Here is a 13,344-nt window from a genome sequence, read left to right as displayed (position 1 = left end):
GAAAAATCCTCCGTGACCCTCATGCAAGTGAAATGTACTGTGTATAAAGTAATAGCAAAGTTGTAGGATGATCAGTTGTGAATGACTTTCCTATTCTCAGCAATACAATGATCCAAGACTCTGAAGGACTTATGATGAAAAATGCTATCCATACCCAGAGAAAGAACTGGTTGTGCCTAAGTACAGATTGAGGAATACTTTAGGATTTTTTTTAAACTTTATTTTTCTTGAGGGTTTTGGGGAGGAAGGAAAAAAACTTCACATGTGCCTCCTCAGTGGAAGGTGGGAAAGGAAGAAAGGTGAGACTCTGGAACTCAAAGTTTTAAAAACAAATGTTAAAAAAAGTATTTGACATACAACTGGAAAAAATGAAATCTATTTAATAAAGTTTTGACTTTTTTAAATAAAGTCTCTAACAGAATCTGGAAAAAAAAAAAAAAAAAAAAGGAAAACTAGCCCATGCTGATCAATCAGTTATTGTTTCTGTGTTCCTTTAATTGTTTACAGACAGTTAGAGGGAGTGGAACAACTGTTTTTCTAAATTCAGGAAATTGTCCCTAATACTGTCCCCCTTCCAACTTGGTAAGCCCCTCATCTTTCCTCCAATTAGAATCAGATTACCTGATGTTGCATTTTTTCCTTTAATTAATTTGCCTTATTTGATTAATGATTTTTAATGTATAAAAGTCTGTCACTCCCTATATTGGAGGTCCAAACCTAAGCTAAGGAAGTCTGGTTCTGGTTTGTTAGGCAATTGCTGCACATTATTTAATAAATTGACATGCTCAGAAGGCCAAACCTTTTATCTTTCACCCAAGCAGCTATTCCTAGGCTCACTATCCCTCACTGAATGCAGAACTATGAGGACTAAATTCTCAGCTCAGGAGAGGCTCCTGGGACTGAAACAGTCCTGCCTTCCTCCATTCCCCTCCAGGCCAGCTGGGACCTGCTCGAGACCCTATTCACTGCCTAGGACGCAGCCCAGAATAAGCAGAGGCCCAGCCAGGCCAGTGGCTGCTACTTTATTCAGGGAGCATTTCTATTCAACAAGTGTTTGCAGAATGGGGCCACTGGGGGAGCTCTGCACGTGTTTGTCTGTGTGTGTGCACGTGTGTCTGCCCACAGATTTGCACATGTGTGCACAGAATACGGGATGTCTGAGACCGAAAGGGTCTGGGAACGGAGAAAGTCAGAGTTGGAGACGATCTTGGAATGTCAGACCTGGAAAGGAGCTTGGAACACAGAATGTCAGAGTGAGGAGGAAAGTTTAGACCATAGTATTCAAAGCTAAAACATATAAAACTGATGGCAGAGAGGGACCTAAGGGTACAAGGTCTTGGAAAGACTCCAGAATATAAAACCAGAACCTCAGGGCTAAAAGGGACCTAAGAGACTATTTATTTCAGCCCCCCGCCTCCCACCCCATTTATATTTGGGACAATTGAAACACAGAGAAAGCCACAGGATCAGACTTCCAGTCAGAGCTTTAACTAGGGTAGGATAACTGGGGTTTTGGCTTAAGGGACTAACATGACTGAAGTTGGGGGAACATTTCTTCGTTGAGTTGATTTTAAATTAACCCGGAGACTATTTTATCTGTTGGCATCCACCAGTCTTCCACCAAATACATACCACACAGCATTCCTTATGGAAATATCCCCCATTTCTACCCCTCTCCTGGAATCCATCTTCCTCTCAACTCTCCAGGGTTGGACGCTCAGGCTAAGTTCTCTGAGGGATGAAATGTCTTGTTACCCAATTTGGCAGACTCTCTGTGACACTGCCCCTTACCCTACACTGAGGTTTATTCCAATTCCCACCCCACCCCAATATTTTTGTTCTAGGTAAAAGAATCCTTAGTTACAGCTCCTTTCCCAACCAAGAGCTCTTTAAACAGACATATGTATATAGAACTACACTATGGAGGGACACGTCTGTAGGTCTGCATGTATTCTCCTACAGAAATAGAAAATCGGTTTACAGGTGTGGGAAGATCCTAAGGTACATGGTTGTGTGCATCTTCATTTCCAGATGAACCCTCAGCATGGACCTCTCTCCTCCCACCCTGGAGATCAGGGAAGAATTTGCCTAGAAGTGTTTTGGAGGAGCATAAAGATGGTTAGGGAGAACAGAACTCCTTATCCCCCTTATCTCTGGTTCAATGGTTGGATCAGAGGGATCAGTTAGAGTGTTGTGGTGGTCAAGAAACCTAGTTTACAGTCTCAGATTTTTCATAAACTCACTGTGTGATCTTGGGTTTTACTTTCCCTTTCTGGCCCTTAGTTTTCTCATCTATAAGATGGGAATGATACATGCATCCACACCCAACCTCATATATCACCCATCCCCAAACATCCCAACAAGACCCCTAAGCCACAGGTTTATTAATGAAGCATCTTTAATCATGAGCACCTAGTTATTTCCACTCTCCATATCGTCAAGCACCAAATGAATGAGCACTATGATCCCCCAGTGGGAAATCCAAAGGTCTCAAAAATCAGTTCAGTCAATACTGAATCAAGCTCTTTCCCTCCCTCTCCCCGCCTCCCCCCCAAAAAAAACAATCAAACCCTTACCTGCACCTCTTACCCCGGTCTTCAGGGAAGGGAGCCTTAAAGGGACAGAGTTCAGACCTGAAAAGGCCATTGCCTTCTCAAGGAGTGTAACAGGATAGCAGGTATTGGCTGACGTAGCCAGGAGTGACCCCACAGGATAGAATGTTGGAAGCAGGGGCTGGTCAGCCCAAAGGAAGAGATAAGCAGAGAATCAAGCAATGGAAAGACAGGAGGAAAGGGAAGGGAGTAAGCACCTTAAGGCTCCATCCTCATGGAGTGGAGACAATAACCCCCCCAAATCCTTGCCCCAATCCCTTCACCTGGGTAAGGTCCCCAAGACCTCTCACACCAGGGAGATATCCCTGGTGAAATAGAAAGAGTATTGACTTTTAGAATCAGAAGACCTTGGTTTGGGGCTCAGCACTGTCACTTTCCAACAGTGTGACATTGGGCAAATCACAAGCTTCCTGACCTTCAGTTTCTTCATCTGCAAAATGGGGGTAATAATACTTTTTCTACCTACCTCACTGAGCTGTTAGAGGAAAAATATTTAATAAATGTTCTTAAAAAAAAACAGAAGGTATGAGTCCTTAATAACCAAAACATAGTGCTTGTGGGATGGGAGAAGTGTTCCTCAGTAAGAGGGATACTCAGGTCTAATGTTGGCCTGGGTAGTCCCAAGCTGCCCACCACTAATAATCACCCAAGGTGACTATGAAGAGAAATGTTTGCCTTGGGGCTTATGTCCAGGCTAGATAAATGGAAACCCAGGATGGAATGGATGGAGGATAAGAGTTGGAGTCCACCCCCTTCTACTCAATGACACTAGCCTACTGTTTTACCAATTTTAGGGATTCCCTTTGGGCTCTAGGGTTAAGTTCAAATTCCTCTTCTTGACATTTGAAAACTCTGCCATCTGATCCCAACCAATCACTCCAACTTTCTTGTATTCTTCCCTTCCATATACTCTTTGCTCTAGCCTAACTGGAAAACTCTCTCTTAAACCCCTCCCTTTCCCCCCACCAAACAAAACAAAATAAAACAAAACACCCACCATACTCTGTGTTCTGTGCTATATACTATTCATAGAATACCTTCTCTCTGTCTCTTTGCCTGTTGAGTTCCTACCCATCTTTTAAAGCCCAGCCAAATTGCCACCTCCTCCAGGAAGTCTTCCTTGAGTTTCCTGGTTTGCACTGATCTACCCTCACAGACCTGATATAGCACTTGACTTACTCCTCAATAATACACTTATCAGGTAATGCTGTGTATTATATTTAATTTGGTTGTTTCTTGCCTTCTTTAAAGGACTATGCACTCCATAAGGACAGGCAGGGACATATTAAACTTTGTCTCCCCTATTTATATTCCACCTAGCCCAATGTTCTCCAAACAGCAGGTGTACTCAATGTATATTGAACTGACTGGAATTGAGGGTCCAGGGATCAATGATCACCAGCTGCTGTGTGGTACTTCCAGGAGGATGGGACCGGATCTGCTCTAGAACCCTAGTACTAAAGTTCCCCAAAGGAATCAATCTTTATATAGGAGTCTGAGTCCTTATCAAATACTGGCCAATTTGCTATTAGGGAAATGGTTTTGACATTAGTTCAGGAAAGGACTAGGGCATCTGATCCCATAATCCAAGCAATTTTAGAGCTAGGAGACCATAAAGACCATTCCACTTTACAGATGAGAAAACTGAGCCCTAGAGAATTTTTAAGTGACTTGCCTAGGGTTACATTATGAGTCAGCCACAGAAAGGACTAAAAATCAGTTCTCTTTCCAACATACCATCCTGCAATGTCTAGTGCAAAAATTACTTCCCCAAGGGAACACAAATGAGTTAGCAAGACTGAGAATAGAAGCTGGGTCCCTGTTGCCCAGTCTAAGACTCTCTCTCCAATCCCACATCATCTTGGTTCTATTCCTTTTCTCAGTAACTGACCCCTTCCTTCCACTGATCTGTCCCAAACTTACCCTGAGGTCTAACCCTAAGGGGTCTGTAATATAAAGTGAGTGAAAGTGGGATAACTGTTACTGCCATCAGGGGGTAAACGCTGGAACCCAGGCAGGAAGAAGATAAAGTCTGGCCCAGTAGTTAAAGGACTAAACTGAGCTATGGAAGATGGAAGCATCCTCTCACTCCTGGACTGAGAGGTACAGATAGTCACATTCTCCTAGCTCCCTCCACAGAAATCTAGGCTTTTTCTAAGCAACAAATAGGGAACATGGAGGAGACTGAGTTGAGGGGAGGAAGGGTGAAAGAAAGGTGGGAGCTGGTGATATGCCTAAGATAGAGGTCTTCCTTTGAAGTCAGGAGGTATCTCTAGGGTTGGGGGCTTCCTAGAGATGGGAGTGAGAGATGAAGGATCATCTCTAGGGCCAGGGATTTGAGGGGATTCCTTTGGGTCAGCTATTATCATTGGGTTGGGAGCCAGGAGGAATTTCCTTGGATTCAGAGGGTAACTTCAGGACTAGGAGTCAAGGTCTCGGTTCCTGCCTCAGGCTGGAGCATTTCCATCCTCCTTCTGCGGCCAGAAACTCTGCGAGTAGGGGGAGAAGACAGGCTTCTACGCCCAGGTCCCCCCATCTCCCGGCGTATATCTTCGAGTGCAGTCCTAGGAGAGTCCAGCAGCCTCTGGAAAAGACTTCGTTGGCCGGCCGGGCGTTCCTGACACTGGAAGGTTACAGCTATACCCACATCTGCCTTCATCTCCCTTGAGAAGCCGTCCGAGGTACCATCAAAACAGCGGCCGATGGCGATCTCTTTGGCCAGCCGGGGATTCTGGTCTGTCACCGTGTAGATGCCGTAATTGTGGCCCAAGGGGTCTACAGGTGCAATCATGGAGAAGCCTGTCAGGTCATCAGTCGGGGCCACTGGCGGGTGGCGGGCCAGGTACTCCCTCAGGAGACTGTTGACGCCTACCCGTCGGCAGCTGCCCTGAGGTATCAGCGTCACCAGGGTCCGGTCTGACAGGCGCTGGTCAAACAGCATCCCACTACACTTGAACTCCACACAGGCTGCCGAGGTGCTAGTATGCTCCATGTCCCTCACACTGCGTGCATCCCGCAGCCCATAGAGCTGGCCCTGAGTGCGAGGATGACTGCCCCCAGCATTGTGAGACCTCACCATGTACTCCTGGGGCCCCTGTATCTTGACCTTGATGAAGCAGGCGCGGAACTCCTGGGGGTTGGGCCACCAGGAGAGGTAATCACCAGTCCAGGAAGCCAGCTCACTCTCCCGGAAAGGGACCACATTGTATTCATACTTGTCTGCCTCCACCCGGGAGAAACGGAAGTGATTGGCTGTTACTGGAGCATCCTCGCACTCCCGCAAGCTCCGCCAGGGGTATATGGGGCCTTGGATCTCATCCAGATTGTTGGGGTTGGGTTTGGCCAGATTAATTCGGAAACCATTCTTCTTCAAAGCCGGATCATCGTGGTCCGTCCTTCGGTAGTCCAGCTTGTCCAGGTAGGGCTGGGTCACGCCCACAGTCCCCGGATGAGGCTGGGGGCTGGAAGGCGCCGGCTCCAGCTCCTCGCCCCCAAGGGCAGCCGTAATATAGGCAGTATAGGCGTCCGCCCGGTCGGCGTCACAGAAAGCCGGAAGGCAGGCTCCATTGGGACCCGTGACAGTACTATCAAAGCGTCCCCAGGCGCGGGGGTTGGCCGAGTAGCCTGGGGCCGGTTCCAAATTGACCAGGGTCACCACCACCCCCTCCACCTGCTCACTGGGTATAAACTTGTCGTTGATGTAGGCGCGCACCTTGACAAAGCATCTCCGGCGCTCCGGCACGTCGAGATTGAAGAGCCGCCGCTCCCGGATTTCCACATTGCCTATGAGGAACGTCCGCTCCTCCCTCCGCCTCCGGCGCCCAGCAGTCTCTGAGTGGAAGTCAGTCTCCTCCTCCCATAAGCCGGTGGTTGGATTCAGGGACCACAGCTTCATTTCCTCAGCATGCCCCGCCATGTGGATCTGCCCAGCATCCACGCGCACCTCCACCGGCCCCGCGTGCAGCTCCTCCCCGGAGCCCGCAGCTCGGAGGTCCACCAAGAACATGCCGTAGGTCCTCAGAGGGGCTAGCTCCCCGTTGTCATCCACAAAATTGAGGTCACTGGAAGCAGCAGCTGCTGTGGCAAGGTCACGGGGGTCCAGGAAAGTAACACTGGCCTGCACAGTCCCATTATACGGCTCTCCATTCGGATAGTAGAAGGCGCTGGCCGGTATAACGATCTGTCCTACGGGGTCCAATCCCTCTACTGTGCCCAGGGGAATGGTATTGCTCTGGCCAGCGTCCAAAGTGATGGGCTCCTTCTTCCGCATGACCTTCACCTCCTGGTAAACTCCACCTCCCCGAGGGTCAAACGGCAAGACTTTGACTGTATCTACAAACTCCTGGTGACCATCCACGAAGGTCACAACAAGGCGCTCGGTGGCTGGGGGTACCTCGATGGTGAAATCACCTTGGTAACCGGTGAAGCCAGTTTTCTCCTTCCCTAGGAGGATCTGCGCAAAGCGCAAGGGTTCCTCGGTGTCAGCAGCCACAACTCGGCCCCTCACCAGCACCTTGGGGGGCATGCACTTCTCACACCCACACTTGGCCACCACCTTCACAGGCAAGACGTAGCCCCTACACTGGATCTCCCGGGTCTCTAAACGGCTCACAGAACAACAGCGGTCGCCAGATTCCCCGCAGCGAAGGTTGGAGCCAGGTCGGCCAGGGCAGCGGGTATCCGGACAGAGACCCACATTGTAGTAGGCGGATCCTGAAGCAGCCTGGCGGCAGTCATTCGGCAGCTTGATGAGGTGCTCAAGGGGCCGGGGGTCACAGACTTGCTGTCCTGGAGCTGGAGGAGAAATCAATAACAGCGTCAGGGGTTTAGTCTGGGTACCGAAGTCAACCGGGACGGGAACCCAGTCTAGAATGAACTTTTATTCTACATTCAGGAACTCATTGTCGAAAGCTGTTTGAGCCCATTCAGGACTTGAAAAGGGGAACTTGGCCTGAGGCTAAGGTGAACTCAAACTTGGAAATTAATTGGGACGGAATCTAAAAAGTAAGTGGGGGCTGAACCCACTGCTACAGCCTTAGTCCAAGGCCAGGGCAAACAACTCATTCCAAGACTGAGATCTTCATGACCATGGAGGGAGACTCAGTTCAGCACCAGAACTGGATAAAATTCAACTGTGTCCAGGAAAAATTAATCTTTTCCAGAAGGTTTAAGCCTTTTCTCAAAAGAATGCACTCATACTCCTAGATTTCATATAGACCCACAATATCAGGTCCAGTTCTCAATAACTGCCCTAAAACCTCCAGCAGATGCCTATCTTCTCTCCCTATTCTATATCCCAAATTTCTTGTAAGGGAGTCCTAGTCTTGTTCTCTCCTGCCCAACTACCAAAGGCTCTAAGCCCAGACATCAAGGGGAGGGAATGGGTTCCTGGCAGCTCAAGAGAGTCTCACCGAGCACAGTCAGGACAGCAGTATTGGACTTGATGGTACCAGCATCACTGTTGGCTTTGCAGTGGTAGGTGCCTGCCTGCTCCGGATCCAAGTTCCTGAGCACCAGGTTGCTATCATATTTGTAGAGCTTTCTATCCAACAGGCTCCCATTGTGGTACCTGGAAAGTGTGGAAGAAGGGGAGAAGGAAAGAAGCAGCGAGAGAATCAGCTGGGATGGGGGAAGAGAAGGAACACAAGGCTGGAACTGTCACGGCAACAATAAGGGACAGGAGGAAGGAGAAGCTCCCAAAGCCAACTTGGGGCTCCCCAGCTGTTGTCCTATCTCCTAACTTATACACTGGTGCTCTGGCCATCTGAGTGGCAGAATGCAACCCCTTGGGGGCAAGGACTGCTTCACTTTTCTCATTTAATCCCCAGTGCCTAACACATAGTGAGTTTGAGAATGTCTGCTGACTTGAATGAGCTATCTCTGACTTCTCACTTCTTCTCTCCTTCCTATATATAATCAATTATCCAGACCGTCATTTCACTTCTGTAATATCTCTGATATCATTTCTCTCCATTCACATGACCATCCCTTTCTTTTAAGCACTTATTTCCTGTACAACACTAAGAGTTGTCTGCTGGCCTGCATTCATCCTTCTGTTCTCCAATCTAACCTTCACACAAATGCTAGAAATATCTTTATAAAGCACAGTTCTAGTCATATCACTCCCCCTGCTCTAAACCCTTCAGAGGCTCCTTTTGCCTCAGGAGGAAAAAAAATCACAAAATCCTTAGTCTGTATTTAAAGCCCATCTCCAGTTTGGATCCAATTTATTTTTTGGGCTTATTTCATATCACTCTCCTTGATGCCCTCTACATTTCAAGCAGAGCAGACATGATATTTGTAAATCATAGCACAGTGTCTGGTGTATATAGTTATTATATATTCACTTCCTTCTCTGCCTCCTTTCTTCCTTTCCTTCCTGCTTTCTTCCATTTTCTTTCTTTCTTTCTCCTCTTCCTTCCTTTCTTCCTCTGGGCATGCTCCAGCTTGAGAATTCCCATATCTCTCATCTTGATCTTTTATATCTACATCTTTGCTTCAAGTCTCAGCTCAGGGATCATCTCCTCCATGAAGTCTTCCCAGATTCTCAATTAAAAGTATGCTCTCCAATTTCGTCTTCCTAGAGTGCTTTGTCCAATTTTTTTCCTTTTCCCTCATCTTTTCTCTTTGCATTATATTTATTTCTGTCCATGTTGTGTCCCTATTCATTGGACTTCATTGGAATGTAAGAACCCTGAGGTCAGTACTGTGTCATTTTTTTTTCATTTTTAAATCCCCAGCGCCAATCTCTGAGCCTTGCACATAGTAAGTGTTTAATAAATGTTTACTGAATGAATGACAGACTATGACTTATAACCAAGGTTTTCTGATTTTAGGCCCATTTCTGCTAATATGATCATATAAAATAATTAGCAATCCAAAGTCTCAATGTAACATGGACATTCACAAAAATAATCTCCACCTCACAGGATGAACTTCCTTTTTATTAGCCAAGAGCTCAACCAGCTCCTATTCTCAAGGCAGATTTTCCATGGAAATCATAGCACAGTGACTGGCACATAGTTGGTGCTTAATAAATGCTTATTGATTGACTTACCTATAGGTGACTTTAGTGAATTAGGGGAGAGAAGGATTAGAAAAGGGGGGCACACATTCTAATTCTTCTTATAAGCTATAGAATATCTGGAGTCAATACTGTGACATGACAGCTTCCGTCCCCTCACCACCCCCACCGACAAAAGTTCTTATGATCTTGAACTCTGTTAAGAGAACATAGCTCCAGAAAAAAAAGGAGGTGGAAGTCCTACTGTGCTCTGCCCTGAATAGATCACTTCTAGAGTACTGTGGTCAGTTTGGGGAGCCCCAGTTGAGGAAGGAAATTAAGCACACTGTGTCAGACACTGTGCTAAGCACTTTACAAACATTTATCCCATTTGATTCTCACAACCACCTTGGGAGGTAAGGCAGAGATTAAATGAGTTGACCTAAGTCACAAAACTAGGAAGTGGCTGAAGCCAGACTGGGGTCTTGGAGCAGAGAATGTATAAGTACACTTTAGGAGATACTGTCATCAAGATCCTTTTCCAGGTATGGAAGCTGAGCTCTGAGAATCATTTATCCTAAGTCATGGTCAGAATTGAAGAATCACAGAATATAAATGCTTAAAGTAACTTTAGGAGCACGTAAGCCAATTTCCCTCATTCTACAAATGAGAAAATTGATTTGCCCAAGCTCATATAGCTTACAAATTGCAAAGCTGGATCTGGACCCATGTCTACTGACTCCAAACCCCTAGAGAACAATTCCTCCGACAGGTAGACTGTGAACAGAGCTGAGAAATATTTGAGGTTAGGCAACAGAGAGGTATGGATAGCTCCTTGCTGTAAAAGAAGTAGGGTCAGCTAGCTGGAGAAGTGGATAGAGGATTGTCCTGGAGCCAAGAGGGACTGAGTTCAAATTCAGCCTCAGACACTAACTGTGCCTCCTTGGGCAAATCACAACGCTAATTGCCTCTAAAAAATAGAAAGCTGGGTGGTTTTTTTTCATTATTTTTTCCTTTTTGATCTGATTTTCCCTGTACAGCATGGTAAGTATAGAAATATGTATAGAAGAATTGTACATGTTTAACATATCTTGGATTACTTGCTGTCTAAGAGAGGGGAGTAGGAGGGAAGGGAGGGAGAAAATTTTAAACATAAGATTTTGCAAGGGTGAGTATTGAAAACTATCTTTATATATATTTTGAAAATAAGATGCTATTAATAAAAAAAAAATTTAGGAAGCAAGGAAGGGAGTTAGCTCACCAGTAGTATTTCTTAGGCACAGGCGTTCCAAGAGCTTTACAGCAGAACATCACATGTTGTCCAGCCTCTCGGACACGGGATTCTGGCTGCTTCACCAGATAGGGCTTCTCTGAGGAGGAAAGAAAGGGTTAATTGATAGAAGGCATTGACAGAGCCTGAGGTCCAACCCTCCCCCTCCATCATTCTGGTTTAATGCTGAGGGTTTTGTAACATGATTCATTTTTAACTGTTCCTAGTTTTAAATGGACCTCTCCAGGTAGCAAGTCCAATTTCATTCACGAGGGAACTAGTCCAAAATTCCAGAATGAGCCAGCTCCTGAGACTGATCCTACATCAATCCTGGCATCTCATTCCTTTCCCAGTACCCTAAGTCAGTTTTGTTCCCCACATATGGTACTTTCTCCTGGGCCCCTTGGAAGACCCTTCACTTGTCCCTCCTTACCCAGAGTCCGGAGAATGACCGTGACAGAGGCCGTGGTGGAGCTGTTGGCCACAGCCTGGCCGACGCCTTGTGCAAAGCCCTCCAGCTGGACACTGACGTTAGTGTGGCCATCAGAACAGATGCCTGCAAGTCGGAAACTGCCTCGGGCATCCGTGGTAGCCAAGACAGGCTTAGGGCGGCTCTTAAGGGTCACACGGGCCCCAGGCAGAGGCCGACCAGCAGGGGTGACCACAGTACCCAGGAGAACATGATCCTTGCAGACACAGCCGCTGCAATCCTGGCTGGCTACATCTCGGCCACAGTTTGAACGGCAACCTGGAGAGACAGCCCATGGCTGAGGGGGCAGGAAGACTAGCAGGTCAGGGGGTAAGGAGGGTCCAGCCTCCAAGAAAGGAATCCTCCCTCTATTGGGATCCAAGGGAAGCAAGCAGGGAGAGGGCAAAGTGACACTTTAGCCTCAAGCCACAGGGAAGAGCTGCCCCGAGTAAGGAAGAAGCCCTGCACTGGCTCTGAAAAGGCACGAGAAGTCGTGGGTCCAAAAGTGGGGTGTTGAGAAGGGTGCAAAGGGCATAAGCAGCATCACAGGCTTAGTACCCCAGGCATTATCCTTTGGGGAGGGGGCTTTCAAAACATGGACGCCCAGATAGTGTCTTCCATGGGTACCAACCTGATGGATGGGGCAAGAGAGAGGCTAGGAGAGGGGGAAATGGGGACTCAGTGAAGGGACCAAGTGTTTAAGGTAGAAATTGGAGGCTCAGGGAGGGGGAAGAATTCCTCCGGGCCAGCTCTGCTGGGGACAGCAAGGGCTATGCATCCAAATGGGCCCAGCTGGTTTGGAGCCAGAGGGAAGAGGTGGCCAACCCAGCCTCATTGACTCAGAACCTCCCCTCTTCCTTCACTAGCTCCTCTCCACCACCACCCCTCCTCTTCCAAATCCTGGCACTTTTTCATATAAAAGGGAAATTTCCACTGGAAACTATTCCTGCCCTAGCCCAGCCCCAGGAGCTCCAAACCCAGGGGCCTAGAGCTGGAGGCACCTCCAAGCCCAAGCGGAAAGAAGTGTCCCCACCTCCTCCCAATCCCCAGAGTTTAGTGTGAATCTGGATAGAAAGTCAGGGAGAATCTGGATACCTTGCATTCCTCAACATGAGGAGGAGACATGAAGAAACTGGTTGACCCAAGCGTCATCTTCTACTAATGAACCGCCAGAAGGGGTTGGATCCCCTTTATTCCACTGTTCTAGAACTCTTCTGCTTTCCTTGCCACTGCCCTCATTCACAAGTGCTTAGGAACCACACTAATTCTGTTCCCCTCCCCAATATCCAGACATAGAGCAACCCTCCCACACCATTTCATTCCCATCCCAATACCGGGACATGCTGGTCGCACGCATTTCTGAGCTTCCACAGAACGTCCTATACATGTGTCCTTCTTGGATCCTGGACAGCGCCGACGGCGGAGGCGACGGCCGGGCCCGCAGCTCCCCGAGCACGGCCCCCATGCTCCCCACTCACTCCATGAAGCAGCTGGGAGAAGAAGGAGTGGTCACAGGGTCATCAATGGCCAGGGCTTGGCAGTCCCTCCCTAATCCACACAGGAGAGAAGCCCTTACTTTCAACCTCGCCTCTTAGCAGGAGCAAAGGGGGTCTGGGCCCCAGAACAAGCCACAGGGAATCCAAGTCATTTCCCTCTGGCTTTTGAAACATGCACATTATCAATTGGTGTTCCAGGAGCTGCTTTACCTGATAATACAGACAGACAGCATGCACTAGGCTAAGAATACTGGGTCCCATTTTAAGTATTTCCTATTAATTGTGTGAGTCTGGACAAGCCATTGGGTTTCTCTGAGACTTTTTTCTTCATCTGAAAAATGGGGACATTACATATGCAGGCTTAGCCCTATAGGGTTGAAAACACCACAGACAGACATATGGCATAAAAACTACATGACTATTATCACTCCACGTGGGAGGGGATGGCGGTGGCCCTGCTGGACTCTCCACCAAGCTGGCTTCAAGCCCAGGTG

At 47.7% G+C, this 13,344-nt stretch overlaps 1 protein-coding gene across 1 annotated transcript in view; it reads right to left on the bottom strand.

Moving 5' to 3' along the window:
- Window positions 1–442: 442 nt before the first annotated feature.
- Window positions 443–13,344, bottom strand: part of CILP2 (cartilage intermediate layer protein 2) — a 21,410-nt gene continuing 8,508 nt past the window's right edge. Inside the window, exons 5-9 of the mRNA XM_023496813.2 lie at window positions 12,689–12,844; window positions 11,319–11,633; window positions 10,877–10,985; window positions 8,024–8,181; window positions 443–7,406 (exon numbers count right to left, since the gene is read on the bottom strand). Coding sequence (XP_023352581.1) covers window positions 5,014–7,406; window positions 8,024–8,181; window positions 10,877–10,985; window positions 11,319–11,633; window positions 12,689–12,844 — 3,131 coding nt within the window. The 3' untranslated portion in view covers window positions 443–5,013. The remainder of the gene's footprint in view (window positions 7,407–8,023; window positions 8,182–10,876; window positions 10,986–11,318; window positions 11,634–12,688; window positions 12,845–13,344) is intronic.

The sequence above is a fragment of the Sarcophilus harrisii genome, chromosome 1, assembly GCF_902635505.1.
Source record: "Sarcophilus harrisii chromosome 1, mSarHar1.11, whole genome shotgun sequence".
Taxonomy (NCBI): domain Eukaryota; kingdom Metazoa; phylum Chordata; class Mammalia; order Dasyuromorphia; family Dasyuridae; genus Sarcophilus; species Sarcophilus harrisii.
This window is presented reverse-complemented; position numbering and strand designations above follow the sequence as displayed.